We start from the raw sequence: 22,033 nt of genomic DNA, 5'->3' as shown, positions 1-22,033 counted from the left end.
GGGATATAAGCTTAGTAGAAACACTGCTGGGTTAAAGGGTATGAACAGTTTGATAACGTTTTGAGCATAGTTCCAAATTGGCCTCCAGAAATGGTTGAATCCATTCACGGTTCCACTAACGATGTATCATTCTCCCAGGTTTCCTACATCCCCTCCAGCATTTATCATCTTTTCCTGTCATTTTAGCCAATCTGAGAGGTGTGTAGTAGTATCTCCAAGTTATCTTAATTTGCATTTCTCTTATCAATAGTGATTTGTAGCTTTTTATTTTCAAAATACATACAAAAATAGTTTTCAACATTCACCCTTGCAAAACCTTGTGTCCCAAATTTTTCTCCCTTCTTCCCCCCGCTTCCTTACCCTAGACAGCAAATAATCCAATAAGGGTTAAGCATGTACACTTTTTCTAAACATATTTTCATATTTATCATGCTGTATAAGAAAAATCAGATCAAAAAGGAAAAAATTAGAAAGAAAAAAAAAGCAAGCAAAAAACAATAAAAAACCAAAAAGGTGAAAATAATATCTTATGATCCACATTCAGTTAGTTCCCATTGTACTTTCTGTATGCAAATGGCTCTCTTTCTATCACAAGTCTATTGGAATTGGCCACAGTGCATTTATTAAATTTCTGCAATGTACATCAGCCGCCATGAACAGATTAAAAAGAAAAAAGAGCAAAAGCAGTCACTGTATCTTAAGTCCCTTAAGTAACTGATATTGAGTCTGTCCATTATATCTTTAGATTTTTTCTTGTGAAATGTTGACTAGACCAGTTTTTTATTTAAAAAAAAAAAGCCCAAATATATTTCTTGATACTTATCGAATTAATTTAGATTTAATTAAATTTAATGTTATTTGATGATTGTTAGTTTGGTGCAGTAAATAGAAAACTGGCTTTTAAACTAGGGGCTTCACATCCCACTTTTTTTTGTTGTTGCTTTGGTTTTGGTTTTTTGGAGGCAATTAGGGTTAAATGGCTTGCCAAGGATCACACAGCTAGTTAGTAAGTGTTTGGTATCTGATGCCAGATTTGAACTCAAGTTCTTCTGATTTCAGGGTTGGTGCCTATCACCTGCACCATCTAGGTGACCCTCAAATCCCACTTTTGACATGTATCTGGTATAGGTAACTCTCCAAGATATACAGTAATTGACAGCTTGTGCATTCATAGAGGTAATTTCTCAGAACACCAGTGATGTGCCTGCCTGGTTCTGTTTTCATCCCTGTCCCTTATGAATTTGATTAATCACTTTAGGCTGCCATTATTTCTGAATTCTTAATTTAGCTATATCAATTGGATGTATGTAATATTCCCCAAAATGAACACAAGCCTCTTAAAAAAAAAAAAAAAAAACTTCAATACTTTATTAGTATTTATTATTATTTAGCTTTGTAAATATAAAGGATGAATACTCACACTAATATAATACAAAGTATATCTTGACATAGAAATTTTAAATTTTATTATTAAATATTGGACTTGATAGGAATTATAGATTTGAAACTTGGGTCTTGATTTCAGGTCTAGTGGTGTTTTCTTTTTTCTATTTTTTTTTTCCTCTACAGTGAATTGTCACAAATAAGAATTAGAGAGTAGTTAAAAAGATACTTTTTAGACATGAAAGTTTGAAGAAAGATTCTTTTTTTCTATGTATTTATTCTACTTAACCATGTAATACAATTTTCAAAACTTGTTAACCTATATAGTTTGTTCAATGGAGTTAAAAACTATAAGCTAAAAATTCCTTATTGCAAAGAGATACCACTGAGTAGACAATCTATGACAGAATTCAGGGTTTCTAACACTTAGGAAATGGAAAGAGGAAGAGAGTTAATAAATGTTAACTGAACAAATAGAGATATTGCTATCTCATTTTCAAGATCCTCATTGCTAACTTTTCTCAGTTAAACAAAACATACCAAATAATGGAAAATTCACTTTAACTATAAATTTGGATTCCCCATGCACTAAGCAACATTTCCATACTCTTAATAATTCCTTACAGTATAGTCTTTGGCTCTGCCTCACTCTCATTTTCATTTCCAAATTATATCCAAATTCAAGGTAAAATACTAAAGCTCGTGAGCTCCTGTGGTTTTACCTTCAGTGATTAAGGGAGTTGAGTCATTTAATGGAAAGCAAAGCAGTTTGATGAAATGGCATAGCCATAAGAAAATATTCTCTCTGTAAACATGTGTTTCTCCCATAAGTAAAATACAGCTTCATTTGGAAGAGTAGCATACATAAAAACACCATACCACTAGGGAGGTGTATACTTGGGAAACATGGGGCCAAGGCAGTTCATGTTTCTGATGCTCTAGTGCCTTGTTTAGCTTTTCATGGTGTCCTTATACTGTTTTCCCCTGTGCTTGCTGTCTGCAAGGCATAGTATCACTTCTACAAAATGCTCTCATAAATTGGGGAGGTGAGAAGGAAATTCCTTGGACCCTAGAAGGAGGGACAAAGGAAAAGACAGATTCCTTCTCAAAATGCTGTATTTTGCGTCTGTAATTGTTTCTGTGTGTGTTAGATTTTAGCTCAGGAAGATGTCCTCCTAACTTAAGTTTATCACTATTCACTATGACACATAACTACAGCTTATAATTTTCTCATCTAAAAATATGGAACATATGTCAATGACATAAGAAAAAAGCTATCAAAAATATGCTTTAAAAAATTGAGGGAACAATAGAATATTCTGTTCTAGTTCTGACTTTTGTCAATAGGGAGAAATAGTTGCTGCAGGATGTTGAAGAATCTAATTCTGTTTCAGTTCAACAACCATTTATCAGTCACCAAATACTGTTGGATATCTACAAAAACTACTTTCTGCCCACAAGAATAGGCAAAGAGAGGTAACTTGGAATAAGCTGACATGTGCTCTAAATTGCGGAAGACCACATTTCAGATGGTTCAAAGGAATAGCTGAAGTTTTAGCCTAAAAGGATTGGAAAGCCCAAAAGAATTAAGTTTTGAAGACTCAAACAGAGCCAAAGCCAATGATGCAAAGTGAGGGATGCTTTCTAAAAGAGATTGTTGTGGATGCGCAAGTCAGAACATTAGGTGGTGTATAGAATGCTGAAGGAATGGTAGGCAGCAGAGTATTTATAAAGTAATCATAGTCATGTAAAAAAAAAAATGCAGCAAAAGTGCCTAAGCTCAGAGTGATGTACAATAATGGATATCAAGAAAGATAAAATATCCAAAAAAGGTTAATATTTTTCCTTGAAATGGGTGTGATGGTTAATGGTGACAGAGTAGGCAAACCTGTAACACAGCAATGATTTAAAAAAAAAAAATACCTGGGAAACAGATTTCTGTAAATTTCTCAAGTTCCAAATGATTTTGTTTAGGTGAAAAAAGAATCAAATAATTGGAGAATGACACCCCTGTTAAAAGTGGTAATTGGTATCTTACATAGTATGTTCACATTGGCTACCATTTCTGTCACCTGCAGAACTAGTCTTTTCCATTTTCTTCTAAATAATCTTTTGAAGATATTTCTGTCAGCGCTTTCTATGAATGAGGAAGTACTTTTTTTTACCCTTCCTCCTCAAATTATTGTAGGAAGGGGTGGGGGCAGCAAGGTGCAGAATAAAAGACTTCGTTTTGGATCTGTCAATAACTACTCCATGACCAAAGCAGTGCTTTGCATATTGTAGGTGCTCCACAAATATTTTTTCTAGATTTAAATTGTATTGAGTTAAAATATGATTTATATAGCAAATACATGTGAGTAAATTGCCAAAAAAAAAAAAAAAAAGTGATATCATTTATGTCTATTTATTCCAGGGCAATTAAAGCATTTCAGGAGGTGCTTTATGTTGATCCCAGCTTTTGTCGAGCCAAGGAAATTCATTTACGACTTGGGCTAATGTTCAAAGTGAATACAGACTATGAGTCTAGTTTAAAGGTAGGTTCTTATTTCTTATTTCCCTGCCTCCAGATAAAATTGTTATTTTGTCTAGTTTCTTAAACATGCATAAATAATGTTGGAGTTTATATCAGCAATTCAAAAGCTATCATTTTAAAGTGATAAACCTTTTGTATATTATCCAAGAACCAAAATGTTCAGAAATAAGAATTTTTGATCCCTTTTCACAGCAACAAAAAACTTGTGGAAAAATATTGACTTTGAACAGTAGGAAACTGATTTTCAGAGGAGACTAATATGTCAATATAATATGACTTATTTGGTAATGTATCAAATATTTTCATAGAAATCAAATTTGAACAGGAATTAGTACATTGTTAAAAATTGTATTCTCCTTTTTTGGGTTCCTTGTCCTCATTAATGTTAACATGTATCAATAAAAAATATTATTTCTTGAAAGAATCATCAGAAAATTGGAAGAAAAAGTTGATTAGTCATGAGAATAAGCAAGATTTTCCTTGACTAATGGAAATAATATGTACTTAAATTATTAATCTAAGTTTGGTTCGATAAGGAATAGTAATTTTATTTTTGAATTCTCAAGATAACTAAATTTTTTAACTGTTATTTTCTTATATAAAATTATTATTTATAGTTAGTTGAGCAAGATATAATCTACAAGGTCCCTTGAAGCTCTAAATGGGTTTTTATGATCATTAGAAAAAAAAGCATTTATTGGCAATTAATTGCCTACATGTATTTATTTGCTAGGAAACTATAAGTACATAATATTGATGATGATATATGATGATGATGATGATGATGATGTAAAAGATAAATATGCAATCAGTAAAATCATAAAGCCAAATGTTAGTAGAGAGTACCTTATTTTAGGTCATTAACACTTAAGAGAGAGACATTTAGGATAGATTAAGTTAAGGTGTTGGCAATATAATAAAGAATTGTAGAACAACTATTAGCATTTTCTTTGCCAAGGAATGAAAATGAAAGAGAGTGCTTATCTCTAGAAGTGGCAGCGCAAAGACTTTATGGCAAGGATAAGTGGTCAATACAGTGATTCCATGATTCACAAGTATTCCGAAAACCTTAAAGGAAGACATGTTTAGAGAAATTAAAAAAAAAAAAAAACCTAAAAACTTAATTATATGAAGAAGGAATGTTGTGTTTCATCTAGATTGTTGATAGTGTTTTAAGATTGAACAGACCATTTTATCTTTTTGTGTAGGCAGAATAGAAGTTAAAGAATCAGACTTACTTTTCTGTATCTTTTTTATCCCTGGGATGTAAAATCAGTTTCCCAGTATAGCTTAACTTTAACTCTTTATTCTATTCCCATCTAATCAGACCAGTTGCATATTTATAATAGGTTTTCCTATTCTTGCATTTCTTGAAATGAAAAAAAAAAATCTCTGAGCTTTAAAAGAGATACATACACACACATCTCTTGCCTCCATGGAACCAACAGAATCTGTTCTTTTAGAGCAGAGATTCTTAACCTGAGTCCATGAACTTTGGTTTATATTAATTTATCTATATCACACATACATACACACATATAATTTATGCAGTTACAATTATTACATTTTTGAAAAGGGAAGTCCATGTCTCAAAAGTTTATTGTATTTTGTTTGAGTTCAGATTAGTTCTTTTAACCTTGCCTCTCATCTTTTTATCCCTGAATTTTCTTCCTTCCTTGATTCTCTGGCCCTTGCACAATGTTCTCCATCTTTCCTTCATGATCTTATCACTTGTTAGCGCTTTAATTATGATTTCTATCCTTAATGTAGCTTTTTAATCTTAGATGATTCTAATTCTCATTCCATGGTGTTTAAATGATTTCCTTCCACCTGCTTTTTCAAAAGATCTGCCTGGTAACTCTGGAATCTGGCTGTAATATTCTGGTAGTGTTTAATTTGGGATTTCTTTCAAGAGGTGAATAGTGGATTCTTTCCATTTTCCTTTATATTTCTTGAAATATGATGTCTAGTGTTTTTCCTTTTATCTGTCTCTGCCTATAACTATTTTCATGTAGTTGTCTGCCTCTGAATTTGTAAATACTCTAGCTTTTTACCATCTAGTTCTTTTGTTGTTTATTTTTTTTCTTCTTTTGAGATTCATCTCTACTCACCTGGGAGTAGGGAAGGGAATGTCCCAAGCTACAACTTTGTCATTCTTTGTTTTCACAACTACTTATGGAGATCTATAAGTTTTTGATTCTTCTGAGTGGTGTGATTGGGGAGAGGAGTGATCACTACTACTCTATAATCTTTACCCAGGAAGGAACTCTGATCTCTTGTAACCTCAAGCACTAGTTTCTTCTTGACCCTGAACTATGCCAAATCTCATGCACTCCTCTTTGCTCTGGACCATCTCTGAGTTGAGAGATTTTCAGAGCTGTTACCATTGCAGTTGCCTTCAAAGCCTACCACAAGTGTTGCCTGGTAGTGTATGTAGCTCTCTACCACAAGTGTTGCCTGGTAGTGTATGTAGCTCTGACCTGGCCCCCATCCCAGTGTCACACAAATCTCCTTCCATGTCTTGGGCTGGAAAAAATATTTCACTCCTGTTTATTTCTTGTCTCTACTACTTCAGAATTTGTGACATGAAGTTTTCACTTAAAATTGTTTGGAGGAAATATTGGGAGAATTCATTTGGATTGCTGCTTTTACTTCACCTTGTAATTGACTATGCCCTAGAAATCATTGTCTTTGATTTAAGCCCTCCCTTCCCCAGGAATTATAGTCCCTATTTTCTCTATTACTATAGAACAGAGTTTAAAATTTTTATCACTCATAATCCCTTTTCACTGGAGAACTTTTTACATGAACCCAGGTATGTAGGGGTTGGGGTGGGTGGGTTTGTGTATATGTAAAACACAATTCTGATCATATTTCCCTATTTCTCACCCTAATATTAGTACTATTTATAGAAGCATTTTCTTTCTTGTAAGTATATTCCATTAGAATTTTTTTAGTTCTTTTGATCAATTTCCTTATTTTTAATTCGATTTCATTAAATTTTGCTTTTTTTTTTTTTTTTCATGATGGGGTGAGCTTCTTGATATTTAGATATATTTTGCATAACTCGAAATTTGATCCATTCTTTTTTTTTTTTTTTTTTTTTCCCCCCCTTCCCCCAAATGTAGTTGCATGGAGATCATTGATTTTGTTTCTAGCTATTAATTTGGAGCATCTAAGTTCATATGCTGCCTCTGGTAATACATATCCTGTACGGTCTTGAGCAAGTCATTTTATTTACCTTGTTTCAGTTTTTCCATTTCTAAAATAAGATGATGGGGCCTTCTCAGCACCATTGTATCTCTATCTATGATCTTTTGATCCTATGAATATGTAATTTTGTTTATTTTGTGCTTATTAATTGCCAACCAAAAAGCTTACATTCCATTTGGATATATAGGAAAGTGTTGTTTCAAGTAAAGGATATTTTGTATGGAGAAGGAACAGTTGCAAGTTGATATGATTCAGGAAAGAATGGAGCTTACTGGAGAATGAAGTTGAGAGAATATGTCTGGAGCTTAGGCCTAGATATAGTTTGAGGGATATGATTTCATATATATTCGTGTGTTTTTGATTGGAATTTTGAATTGGGCAAATAGTTTGCCTCCAGGTGGGGAATGTGAAGCCCAATTATCGAGATTGTTTAATTTTGTAAAAGTGACATTTTATTCTGGTTTTGTTTTATTTCTAAGATAAAATTTCTGCATGTTAGATATTTTTAAACCAACACTGGACTAATAGACTGGATTATTGGAGGGTAGATGGATTTTAGAGTTCTAGGGGATAAGTATAAGTACTGGGATTTCAATTATAGTTAATTCTGCTATAATCATATCTAATCTTAAAAATCATCTGACAGTACAAAACCCCTAAATAATGGCCTTGGCTTTTCCTTAAAACTACTGCTTGGGTTGAGCAAGGCTGTCAAAGTAACATCCATTCAGTTTGGGAGAGATGTGGGAGCCATGGCTTTCTCGGTGGTGGAAAACACGGGGTGAGGATGATTATCTTCCACATGTATCTCCTACAGCACTAGAAGACAGACAATAAATATGATATTTTATCCTGGGGGGAATAAAAGTGGAAATGGATTGGCAGAAAGGGTCATAATTTTTGAGTTAATGTGAAATAGTTCAATTTTCTGCTTTCTCAGTATTTTTTATTGCTGTACTTGTAGATGGCAACTTGAATACTTGAGAATTTTCTTTTATGCTATTGAGAGAGAAAATCTGAGAGAATCATGCATATTAGAATAAATTTGTATTATTAGAACTGACTGACTCAGTAGTCCAATCCTTAATATGTACTGGTCAATTACCATAAACTAACTTTCAATAAGTGATTTTTTTTTTTTTTTTTTTTTTTTCCCTGAGGCAATTGGGGTTAAGTGACTTGATCCAGGGTCATATAGCCAGGAAGATTTTAAGTGTCTTGAGTCAAGATTTGAACTCGGGTCCTCCTGATTTCAGGGCTAGTATTCTATCCACTACACCAATTAGCTGCCCCTATAAAGTGATATTTCTAAGAAAATATAGGAAAGACCAGAGCACAACCTCCACCTAATAAAAGCACACCTTCCCGTCTTGAACTAATTTATTCCCTGAGAAGATTGAACTCAAATTTATTTGAAGTGCTTTCTATAAAAACAACCTTCCATTTGTTGGTGGGGAATATTTCTTTGTCCTAGATGTTCTTTTCTGCATTTGAAAATTTCCCTATGTTTATTTATGTATGTGATATAATTAATGGACAAATCAATCCTTTGATCAGATTCTGATTTATCTTGTTGTTGGGTTGATTCAAGCAAATTATTTTCCAGGATTGAAGTATGATCTTCTAATTGGGCTCTGCTACTTATGCCATGAAGAACTTTAGATAACAGTGGATTATGCCACTTTCTTCAAGACTACATTTAGCAGTGGAATCTGATGGATTTCAGAGTATCACCATTCATCTGTGCCCTCTCACATGAAGATAATTATTCCTGGGGGGTGGGTGGGAGGAGACAGAGACAAAAGTTGCATAAGTGCAAGTGTTCTTGACTGCAGTTGTTCAGTTGTAGCTGACTTTTTGTGACCCTGTTGGATACATAGCATATCAAAACTATCATCATAGCTAAGATACTGACGTGGTTTGACATTTCCATTTCTAGTTCAGGTTAAGTGACTTAGCCAGGGCTATACAGCTAGTTAAATATCTGAGCCTGGATTTGAACCTCGCATTTTAATGACTTCAGACTGAACACTGTATCCACTCAACCATCTAGTTGCCTTTTGTACAGAACCATCTAGTTACCTCATAGTTGTTGTTAGGATAAGCAGTCCTTGTCATTTGAAAGCATCCACGGAGGGATAGCGACAGCTCAGTGGTGCAGTGGGTAAAGTACTGGCCTTATATTTAAGGGCACCTGATTTGAAATATAAACATATAAAATCCTGATTTAACATTTAACCCTGATTGTTTCATAATAGAATAACAAAAGTGGGAAAGAAAGCATCTAGAGAAGACTTTTTTCACTCAAATTTTTTAGTATGCATATTCATTTCTGATTTCTCAGACCAATAAAAAGCTTTTTGTCACCCAGCAGTAATCAGAGAGAAAAATTATAGCATATTTTAATTGCCCCTGAAACGGGAAAAATGCCTTCTCTAATATATATATGCCAAAACATGTGATCCTACAACCTCTAGATGGATTAAAATCATGAGTATATGTTGTACCTGCTGTATGGACTGGGCCCTCAACCAACATACATATGGTGGGGAAAGGGACCACATAGATCATTTAATCCAAATTTTGACAAATTCCATTTGGCAAATTGTTGTGAGACTTTGCAATTATTTCTTTGTTGTATCTCATATTTTCAATATGTCTTTAATACATTTTAAAAGTTATTATGTTAATAAATTTCTATAAATACACTGTTATTGGATTATTCATTGCAGACAGTAATAGCAGACCTTCCTGGAAACTTTTCAAATTACAAACTTGTGCTGTTCTTCTCCCTCCCAATGAATGATGAAAACGATGTGTAGATCAGCAAATGAAATCTGTTAGTTATGTCTAAGCAGTAGCAAGCAGGCCAGTTAGGCCTGAACATAGTTTGTGAGATAAAGTAATGTACATTCAACTTTGATGCTAAAATATTTCACACCAGAGCCATTTTATAAAGAGCTTCAAATACCAAACGAGAGTTTTTTAAAGTGTCATTGTAAATTCATGAACAAAAAAATACCCTTTCCTGACAATATTCCCATGTGTTTGAAGATTTCCCCCAGTAGAATGTAAGGCCCTTGAGGTAGATACATTCTTTGTTTAGAGTCTTATCTTATCAAGATCATTTTGAATTTTAATTTTTATTATCCCCAAAGGGGTAGTGTCATCTTTGTATAATTTATAAGTTTTATGAAAATACTTGCTTTTATCTATATCATTGATGAAAATGTTAGAGCCAAACATAGATCCTTGGAGAATTTCTTCTAAATTGATGTTGAACCATTAATTTCTGTTATTTCAATCTAATCTTAAAATAGTTTTAAATTAATATCTTTCTGAATGAAACATTTCTTAAAATGGTGAATATTTAGGGTTTTTTTCCCTTAAAGAGAGCCAGAAGGCACTGGTCATGGTCATATCTTGTACATAATAATATCACACACCCCAAAAAAGAAACTGGTGGCAGTTTGACAATGTAATACTTGCTTCAAGATCCTCTTATAGACCTCTTTGTCTGAGATAGTCTCTTTGTGAAGAGACAATACCTTTTCCTACAAACCATTTGAAAATCTGTTAACACTTTAGCCCTGTATTACCATTGAATACTCAGATTAAAAGATGCATTATTGACATAGGTTCCTGTCCTCTTACTCTCCCTTTGATGTAATTAATTGACTGTAAAGAGCTCTCTTATTAGTTCCTCGAAGGTACTTGATTTAGAGGCCTTAAATTTACTGTCAGATGTGTCAGATTCTTCATGAATTCATTAAAAATATCAACATATTTGCTGTTCCTTACTACAAAACATTCAGAGACCAAGAAGTCCTAAGGCCTTAGACATTCTTCCTGATTGGGGAAAAAAGTTTTCTTTTTTGGGGGTGTAACATCCATCTTTACATAAAAGTGCCAAATTGAGCAAAGCTTCTGAAGAACTAATCACTAGGTTATCTGATTTTTCTGTATTCTTAATCTCCATCTCCAAAACCAATATTGTCGTCGTCGTCGTCATCGTCTTCTTCTTCTTTCTTCTTTCTTCTTTCTTCTTTCTTCTTCTTTCTTCCTTCTTCTTCTTTCTTTTTTTTCTTTTAAAGTGGATTGATGCAAAGAAAGAGTACTATCAATCAGTTGGGTCTTTCTTTCATTTTGTGCCTGGGACCTGCTTTTCTAATCTAAGTAGCTTGGTCACCATCTGCTGAAGCAGCAATTTGCTTTCCTTCTACCATTGTCTATTTTTACATCCTTATCAGGCTCAGCCATATCTCATTTCTTGCCTCTTCCCCTCCTTTAAAAACAAACAAACAAACCAGAATCCTCTTTATTAAGCTTAGTTTCCATCATCTTATTTTGACTGAAATCTTGTACTCCCTGAAAGACTATACTCTCTATGGCAGGCACAGGACAGGAACCTGTTCTCTTCTCTCAACTCCTTAATCATACTTGGCTAAGAGCAGTAGTAGTATAGAAACCTTGTTTTTATTGCCATTTAAAATTCCTCCCTGTATTGTCATTTGTTTATAACCTCTTCTGTAAGAGATACAGCAACAGAGAATATGATGTAATTTACTAATTTCTCATTCTGATCGAATTACCCTTTGATTTCATTTTCCCAATTACATGTGAAGATAGTCTTCAGTATTCACTTGTATAAGATTTTGAGTTCTAAACTTTTTTATTGCTCTCCTCATCCCAAGACAGCCAGCAATCTGATATGGGTTATGCATATACAGTCATTTTGAACAATTTCCATATTAGTCATGTTGAGAAAGAAATTCAGAAGAGAAAAGAAAGAAAAAACAAAATAAAAGTGAAAATAGAGTATACTTTGATTCCCATTTAGTCTCCATAGTTCTTTCTTTGAATGCGGTTGGCATTTTCCATCCTAAGTTTATTGGAGAAGAGCTAAACTCTTTTGCCGTTACAGTGTGTAGTACTTCTCTAGTTCTGCTCTTGACACAATATCAGTTCATGTGAATCTGTTCAAGTTTTTCTGAAATCAGCCTGGCTTTCATTTCTTAAAGAACAGTAGTATTCCAGTGCATGAAAATACCTCAGCAGTCTCCTCAACTTGTAAGATATCTTTATTTACCCTCAACTACTCAGATATTTTCATGCCTTAAATCTCATGATCTTGAACTTTGATACACCATCCTCATGTCTTCCTCTCTTTTCATTCTTGTGCTATGGAAACAGAACTATATTAGGATTCATTATAATTTAGTTCAAATCTTAGTTTTATCACCTGTGTGCTCTTGTTCGGTTTATTTAGTTTTTATTGGATTAATTTTTTTAAATCTTCAAAATGAAGTTGCTTGGATTGTGTGATCTGACTTCTCTAGTTTTAATTATGTTGTTATATGATCCTCTTAAACCTATTCTTTGTAATCACTAAGTTCTCTAGTAATTGTTCTTTTCTTCATCATTCTTTCCTAATTTCACTTTAGTCCTCCCCAGCCTTAATACTTGATCAGTTCCCTTGTACTTTGTTCTTTCTTTGAAGATATGAACTTTTGTCTAATTGACATTTAACCCTTTCAAAACCCTAATCCTTGGTCAACTTATCCTATTCCTATGATCCTAAATGCTTTTTGAAGAGCTTTCACAAAACTGCCCAATTCCTGTAAGTACTTTGATTCCCCTCCCCTTCCCCCCAAATTCTAATTGGACCCTCACTGTTAATATTACTTTTAATTATCATAATAAGAAATGCTCAAAACATTCTCACTTTTTACTCTTGCCTATCCCTTCATGGGACCCCTGAATACCATTTTAAAATTGAAGCCATATGCCAGTTTATTTTTTATGCTACTTCTACCCTTTAAAGTTGTTTTATTATCCTCAATTCTTTTTTTTTTTCTTAGCATTTCTGATTTTACTAGATAAGGCCATCTTTCTTTTTGCCTTTGATAGCATTCTCTTAGAAAACTCCTAGACAAAGTTTATCTTCACTCAACTTTCTATAGTAACTTCTCTTCACTTTGATAATTATCTTCCCTTCTGATCATCTAACTGTCCTCAGTTATCAATCATTTTTAATTGCTCATTAATTGCTTTAAAAAAAAGCATTCAAATGTGTTTTAATTTTCCAGGTTTTTATATTGTTTTTAACCTCTTTCTCTTCCTTACTTGTGGTACATTACATTTTTTTCTCCTATATGTCTGATTGCTTTTTCTTAGTTTACTTTTCTTGAGTCATAATATACTTATTATATGAATGGGTATTCATCAAACCAGATCCATATATTATCCTTTCTTCCCTCTCTTTATTATATCACTTGGTTATTCAGTTATCATCTTTATGCAGCTGACTCCCCGATGTATATACATCCTGGTACAAGGAATCTTCTCAATTCTAGTTGTGATTTTCCAGCTGCTTGTTGAATATAATACTCCACTGACAATCATTTAGGGAAGATGTCATGTTAGCATTCCAAGTAGGCATGTCTTAAAAAAAGCATACTCTCACTGTCTTCCTTTTCTCTCTCCACTTTCTTTCCAATATTTTCTTGTTTTTTTCATGCTACCACTATATCTTACAATTCATTCAGGTTTGCCACCTTAAGAGTCATTCTTAATTCTTCTTTCAAATCCACTTATTTTGCAAGCCATTTTCTTTGCAATATATTCTTGTTTTTTCATGCTACCACTATATCTTTCAATTCATTCAGGTTTACCACCTTAAGAGTCATTTTTTTTTTTAATAATAACTTTTTATTGACCGAACCCATGCCAGGGTAATTTTTTACAACATTATCCCTTGTACTCACTTCTGTTCCAATTTTTCCCCTCCCCCAGATGGCAAGCAGTCCTATATATGTTAAATAGGTTGCAGTAGATCTTAGATACAATATGTGTGTGCAGAACTGAACAGTTCTCTTGTTGCACAGCAAGAATTGGATTTAGAAGGTATAAATAACCCGGGAAGAACAACAAAAATGCAAGCAGTTTACATTGATTTCCTAGTGTTCTTTCTTTGGGTGTAGTTGCTTCTGTCTATCCTTGATCAATTGAAACTGAGCTAGATCTTCTCTTTGTCAAAGAAATCCACTTCCATCAGAATATATCCTAATACGGTATTGTTGTTGAGGTATATAATGATCTCCTGGTTCTGCTCATTTCACTCAGCATCGGTTCATGTAAGTCTCGCCAATCCTCTCTGTATTCATCCTGCTGGTCATTTCTTAAGAGTCATTCTTAATTCTTCTTTCAAATCTACTTATTTTGCAAGTCACCTCTATTTTTGCCTTTTGCCTCTTATATCTATTCTCTTCTATCCACTTAATACCACTACTCCTTTAGTTCAGGCTCACATCACTTCTTCCTTGAATTATTATAATTTTTCTTATTTGTATATCTTCCTTAACATTGTGTCTCCTCATGTAACATTTATAGTCTAGTATATGCCAGTTAGTGCCAGAGATACCAAAAATACAAATGAGGCAATCTTTATCTCAAGTACCTTTCAGTATAGTAAATGGGATTTTGTGTTCAATTTTAAATGTTAGTTTTTATATAGATACTTTTATCTGGGCTGGTGGAAGAGTAATACCCGTGCTGTGAGGGCTGTGGAGCCTCTTTCAGTGCTATTCTCTACCGTTAGTGTCCACCTGATTGACCCATCTGTCACTTAGGGCTCCAAGAAGCTGTAACGTGCACAGCAGCCTCATCTGAGCAAACTGTTTTTGGGATGTCAGACCTGTCAGCCATTTAGAGGAAGGGTCTAGCCCCAAGCATGGGAAGACATCCCTGGTGGAATGGCCAAGTGAGAATAACTTGTTCCAGTGTCCATGAAGGCAACTGAAGCAAGTGCTATAAATTTGCTTGGATATTAAAGATGCCAAGGTAACCCACTGTATCTTGGGCCATCACTATTTATTTTAACTCTATCCTGCCACTGAATCGTGGTGACTGGAAGAGAGAGTGAAGCCGATGACTTCATGCAATTCTGCTTCACTTCAATCTAATATATGCATGAAGCAAACAATGTCACCTACCATTTTGCCATTTTTACCTTCATTGAAGTCCTGTGGTGACAGCAAGTGACAAAGCTGCTGGTGTGGGCATTCCTGGGAGCTGTAGTCACAACTCTGCATACAAGTGGCACAGGCCTTAGATAGTCTTTGTCACTGGAAGTAGCAGTGGGATTTTGCAGTCCTCTGTATGTCTGAGCAGCCTTTTAAGGACTACATTGTTCACACCTTCTGAAGGGTCTAGAAAATGTGCCCTAAAAATTATCTTCTTGAGGAGCCCTGAAGTGTGAGTGGAGGATAATGAATGATAGTCAACAAATAGGAGAACTAACATGATTTAACCTGATTCTGGTCTTAACCTAAGTAAGCTAAGTCAGAAGTCAGTATAATGATTTTAGGTTCTTATGTAAAATGTCCTGTGGCATTTATCTTAAAGTGAAATATAACAACTTAGTTAATTATAAATGAAAAAGTTTATTCTTTTATGAGTTTTTATTTCTTTTGTTTTCACAGCATTACAGTTTGCCCAAGTACTCCTTCCCTTCCTAAACACACATTCCAGATAATAAATGGTAGTTTAAAATATTAAAATGAGAAAAAAATGAACACACTTATCAATATATTGAGAACAAAAAATGATGTATAATGTGCATCACTTATGAACTTCCTCCATGAAGAGGTAATTTGGTAATATATTCATATCTCTTCTTTTTATTCATACTTGATCTTTATAGATTTGAAACAAAGATTAGAACAGCATAAGCAAACAGCTCAAAAAGTCTCTTTAATAGATCAGTCACCTGTCAGCAGTCATTCTCTTCCATCAGAAACTTCCTACTGCTTCCAGTTATCTTCAAGTTAGCTCAGGATTGCCTACCTAAGTTGAGGGAAAAAACAAACATCAAGAACCAACAAAATCAAAAACTCATCTAAGCCAGTAATTTTTTTTTTTAATAGCCTTTTATTTACAGGTTATATGCATGGGTAACTTTACAGCATTAACAATTGCCAAACCTCTTGTTCCAATTTTTCACCTCTTACCCCCCCACCCCCTCCCCCAGATGTAAGCCAGTAATTGTATTGAATTTGCCACATACAGACAGTAATAATTTTTGCTACTTCTGGGAAATGTCTAGGGGCCTCTCACTTGAAATTTCATAATTAATTTCCAGTTCACTGTTATGGGATAAGAGTCGAAATATTTTAAACCAATGCATGTAGCACACGTTATTGCCCTTCACAGATTTTCTGGAATGTACTTGGTTCATTTGTATAATACCTCAAATTCTTCCAAAACTCAAATTTTACTCCAGGGGAGGATTTAACATTGTTGTCCCCTAATCACTTTCACCAAAGAGTAAAATAAAAAAGTTCATGGGAGTAAATTTTGGTTGCTCTCTGAATCCTTTCCACTTTGTGACACACCCTAAAACTCATTGCCATTACATAATCCTTAAATTGCAGGGGGTATCTTGTTTTCATTTTCTCTTCATTTTGCTATCCTTCAAGTGAGTGAATATCTAATTGTTGTGCTTCAGCTATTACTTGAACTTTTACAAAAACAAACAGTTTACACAAATATAACTTCATTAAAATTGGAAGACAAAAGGTGATCCACTGGAGAAAGAAATGACAAATCACTTCAGTATCTTTGATAAATAAATCCCATGGACAGTAAAATAATAAAAAAAAAATTACATTGGAAGATGAGCCTTATTGTAGTGTGGGGAGAAGTGAAGGACATCAAGTTGTATCAATGAAACTGTCTGGCCTATGGCAAAAGGAGGAGGCTAAACTGCAAATATGTTTGGTGACAAAAGATAAGTCCAATGGACATAATAGCTTTCTGACATCTTGGGTGAACTAAAATGGGATGGGAATGGTCAATTTTAATTCAGATGATCACTATATATACTTTGTATGGGCAAGAATCCCTTAGAAGAAATGGATTAGCTCTCATAGTTAATAAGAAGTCAAGAAAATCAGTACTGGGCTATAATCTTCAAAAATGACAGGATTATATCTGTTTGATTCCAAAGCAAAACCATTCAACATCACAGGAAATTGGCATGCCAAATTAAAAGATAACTGAAATAACAGGAAATTATGGCCTTGAATTAAGGAGGGTAAGGACTTATATATAAGATAAAACTCGGTGTTGACAGCAAACGCTTGTTTTCAGCAAACCAAAAGGTGATGCTGTACATAGATATCACCAGATTGGTGAATATTGAAATCTGATTGATTAGCTATCAATTTGTAGTGAAATAAAGAGAATGGATTCATTTTTAGAAAAACTCAGTTTGAGATATCCATTGTGCAGTTGTAGATTTGAAAGTGGAATTCAGCAGAAAGGTTAAATATAGATTTGTGAATCATCAATAGTGAGATAATTAATACATGCAAATTGATGTGAACATCAGATTAAGTAGTATAGCAGGAAGAAATAAGACAACCTAAGATAAAATCCTGTGGAGAACCCACTTTTATTGATATAGAAAAAATCCATTAAAAGAGTAGGAGGAATGGTCAGGTAGATTGGAGTAGAATCAGGAGAATAGATCTCTTGAAATTAATGGTTGTATATAAAGGAGAAAACATTGGTGGTCAGCATGTCAAAGACTTTGCAGAGAGGTCGCCAAGAAGGGGGATTGAGGGAAAGGCCAAGATTTGATATTAAAGATAATAATTGGTAACATTTGGAAAGAGTAATTTTAGTCAATGCTATATGAATAGAGTACAAGAAGTCTGACAGTGAAGATAAAAGAGGCAATAAGCTGCTGGAGGAAATAGGATGGAATTGTGCCAGGTACAGAGGGCTTTGACAAGGAGTAGGGTGGCCACTTTGTGTGCAACAGTGATAAGGAGAGAGTAGCAGAAGGCACAGCTGAGTGATGTGTGAGATGAAGAGGAGGAAGAAAAATAGTTCTCAGTGAATGGCCTCAATTTTTTCCAATATAAACATGAAACAAGGTTGTTACCTTAAGAGAATAAAAAACAAACAAACAAGAGAAACATAAAAAGTTAGAGGAAGGATGTGAAAAGGTTTGGGGGATTTTTTTGTAGAATGAGATGTTTAGGGCAAGTATAGAAACTAGACTGCTTTCTAGCAGTAGTGAGTACTCAATTGAGTTTATTTAACAGAGTTGTAGAAGAACCAGTGAAAGTGGTTGCGAGATTTTCTTCTTTCAGCAGGGTGTGTAAGGTTGAAGGCCTTAGATGGTAGGAGTGATGCATTAAGATTTTCTTGGTAGGGCGCAATCAATAATATGGGAAGGGCATAATAGAAATTTTAATGGATTCATTGTGGGGAAAAAGAGGGAAGTATATAGCTAAATGAAACTGTGGGTATAAGGTTGCCCAAAAGGACAGGTCATAGTGGAAAGTTCTGACAAGGTGATCCACTGGAGAATGAGATGGCAAACCACTTTAGGATCTTTGTCAAGAAAAACCCTATGGGATAGACATAGTACTGATACCTAAATCAGGTAGGATGAAAACAGAGAAAGAAAATTATAGACCAAACTCCCTAATGAATATTGATGCAAAAATCTTAAATAAAATATTAGCAAAGAGCTTACAAAAAAATCATCACCAGGATAATACACCATGAATGACCAAGTAGGATTTATAACAGGAATGCAGGGCTGGTTCAATATTAGGAAAATTATTAGCATAATTGATTATATCAAATGTCAAATTAATAAAAACCATGTGATTATTTCAATAGATGCAGAAAAAGCACTTGATAAAATCCAACTCCCATTCCTATTAAAAACACTAGAGAGTATAGGAATAAATGGACTTTTCCTTAAAACAATCAATAGCATCGATTTAAAATCATCAGCAAGCATCATATGTAATGGGGATAAACTGGAACCATTCCCAGTAAGATCAGGGGTGAAACAAGGTTTCTCAGATCACCATTACTATTCAATATTGTATTAGAAATTCTAGCTTTGGCAATAAGAGAAGAAAAGGAGATTAAAGGAATTAAGAGTAGGTAATGGGAAACCAAATTATCATTCTTTGCAGATTATATGATGGTATACTTGGAGAACCCCCTAGAGAATCAACTAAAAAACTATTAGAAATAATCCACAACTTTTAGCAAAGTTGCAGGATACAAAATGCACATAAATCATCAGCATTCTTATACACCACTAACAAAATCTAACAGCAAGGATACAAAGAGAAATTCCATTTAAAATAACTGTTGAATTGGAGAATGGTTGGGTAAATTATGGTATATGAATGTTATGGAATATTATTGTTCTGTAAGAAATGACCAGCAAGATGAATACAGAGAGGCTTGGGGAGACTTACATGAACTGATGCTAAGTGAAATGAGCAGAACCAGGAGATCATTATATACCTCAACAACGATATTGTATGAGGATGTATTCTGATGGAAGTGGATTTCTTCAGCAAAGAGATCTAACTCAGTTTCAATTGATCAATGATGGACAGAAGCAACTACACCCAAAGAAAGAACACTGGGAAATGAATGTAAACTGTTTGCATTTTTGTTTTTCTTTCCGGGTTATTTTTACCTTCTGAATCCAATTCTTGCTGTGCAACAAGAGAACTGTTCAGTTCTGCACACATATATTGTATCTAGGATACACTGTGACATATTTAACTTGTATAGGACTGCTTGCCATCTGGGGAGGGGGTGGAGGGAGGGAGGGGAAAAATCAGAACAGAAGTGAGTGCAAGGGATAATGTTGTAAAAAATTACCTAGGCATGGGTTCTTTCAATAAAAAGTTACAATTATGGGGAAAAAAATAAAATAAAATAACTGTTGATAGTATAAAATATTTGGGAATATATCTGCCAAGGGAAAGTCAGGAACTATATGAGCAAAACTGCAAAACACTTTCTATATAAATAAAGTCAGATCTAAGTAATTGAAAAAAATATCAAGTCCTCTTGGATAGTTCAAGTGAATATAATAAAGATGACAATATTACCTAAACGATTCTTATCTATTTATTTCTGTAACAATCAAACTCCCAAGAAACTATTTCACTCAACCAAGAAAAACACAAATAGTTTGACAGTAGATAAGGAAATTTCTGAGTTCTTGAATGGTTAATGTTGTGGCTGACTGTGCTGAAATGGAGCTGGAAATGCTTTATAAGAAGTGAGTAAGTTTGAGGAATTGAGTTTAATAAAATAATTGTATATGAGGTAGTATCAGTATGTATGTTGAAGACCCCTAGTATCAGTATAGGAATTTGGGAGGAGAAGATTATGAAGTCATATAAGTAGGAAAGGGACTGTCTTGGAAGTCTATAGTTTACTGAATGATGCTGGCAAACGGGAGAATCTGAAACTGACTTGGTGGAAGCAAGGAGTAGAATTCATACCTGAACCTTGTCAGTCAGGAGAATGAGCATAGGTCAGTTAGTGCTGGAAAGAGTGGCCAGAAAAGCTGTTTGTCAAAATGGAGACTGATCTTAGATATAGAATTTGGAGGTTTGGGACAAAGATTTTAATCTGAAAGCATGTTTTCTGTGGATCAGGTATTCTACAGAAGGGAAAGGTGGGGAGTGTTTTGGTGAATGAGTGAGTTTAGGGGCTTAGGGAATGGGATTTGGTTGATGATCTACAGGAAGAGTCCTTGGCTTATGAGCTGATGGCAGTTTGTTCATTAAATAAAATGCAGCTCCTACTCAATGGAGTCTTGAGATTGGTTTGGAAACACAGACAATAGAAAATGGAAGGGTTGAAAAAGAATCGAAATGAAAAGACAAGAACTCCATCTTGACTTATTGACATTGACTACTGATTAAGTGTTGTATTTACTCACAAAAAGAGTGAAAAGTATGAATGTTCATGTTCTGGTAAGATTAAAATCTTAAAATTTCCCAATATTCCTTATCTGGTTCCTCTGCTTCCAGCATAGTTCTCCCATTGGGAGTCTGTTTTTGCTACAATACAGGGTTTAACATGTGAACTCCCACATCTAACATATGTCCTTGGCAGCAATTCATGGGCTAAGGGAATTCCCTGATTCTTTGCATAGGGTTGAGATCTTGGTCTCCTGAATCACAGTGTCATGCGTATGAGAGGATAGTGCTGTGGCCACTAAGTTTCCTAGTTCTAGTTATGGAACCACCAGATTTACTAGAAGATCTCTAGTTACATCCAACCCAGACCTGATTTGTTGTGTACTAGAAGAAATAGGCTTCCAAATCACTCAAGGGCAAATTTATTGTCCGCACGTTGATATAGCTAGCTAGCAAAATGGGGAAGAAGGTCTTAACCTAGGGAAGCAAGAGTTCTTAGAAATATCTATGGGGAAAGGTAGAATTTCATCTGGCATATACTGAGAGTGGAGATTCAGAATATCCATGGTCTTAGTGTCAGAGATACAAGCTCTTAGTTGAAAGTAGACAATAGGGAATAAATAATTTACTGGATTGCTCAGACCAGACATTTATTTCCTAAGGGAATCTGAGGGCAAGGGGTACCTTTTTTTTTTTTTTTAATCCATTTTCTTGAACATGTTAACTAATCCTAGTTGATTAGGTACCCTTTTCTAGCTAGCTGCCGCCAGGACTTTTTCAGAAGAGCTTGGTTAGAAAGGATGTTTCTTACCAGTTAGAAAAAGACATGGTGTGGATAAAAAGGGAAGGAGAATGAGTTTGAGAATATACACATTTCATAGCACACTAGTATCAAAGGATTACATAAGCATTGTGTACACTAAAATGTAAAAACAAATTAGAGATTGTTACTCCCTCTTGATATATATCTCCCTACAAACTTCATATTATATTGCCATATAAAATTTTGAATTCTGTAGTAACTTGATAGTTACCTTTTTCTGATGCTTTTTTATTTTCACATTTTTCTAGTGAAATTCCATAGCTTTTTCAACTTCTTTACTTTAGTATGCTGGTTTTTCTTGTGATGCTGATTTTT

At 34.3% G+C, this 22,033-nt stretch overlaps 1 protein-coding gene across 9 annotated transcripts in view; it reads left to right on the top strand.

Annotated features, from left to right (window-relative positions):
* Positions 1 to 22,033, top strand: part of KDM6A (lysine demethylase 6A) — a 241,436-nt gene that overhangs the window by 120,100 nt on the left and 99,303 nt on the right. For all 9 annotated transcript variants that reach the window (XM_031959375.1, XM_031959372.1, XM_031959373.1 and 6 more), the window contains one exon: positions 3,797 to 3,917. In XM_031959375.1, coding sequence (XP_031815235.1) covers positions 3,797 to 3,917 — 121 coding nt within the window. The remainder of the gene's footprint in view (positions 1 to 3,796; positions 3,918 to 22,033) is intronic.

Source organism: Sarcophilus harrisii, chromosome 3 (genome assembly GCF_902635505.1).
Source record: "Sarcophilus harrisii chromosome 3, mSarHar1.11, whole genome shotgun sequence".
NCBI lineage: Eukaryota > Metazoa > Chordata > Mammalia > Dasyuromorphia > Dasyuridae > Sarcophilus > Sarcophilus harrisii.
Note: the sequence above shows the minus strand (reverse complement) of the source record. Positions and strands in the feature narration are given on the sequence as shown.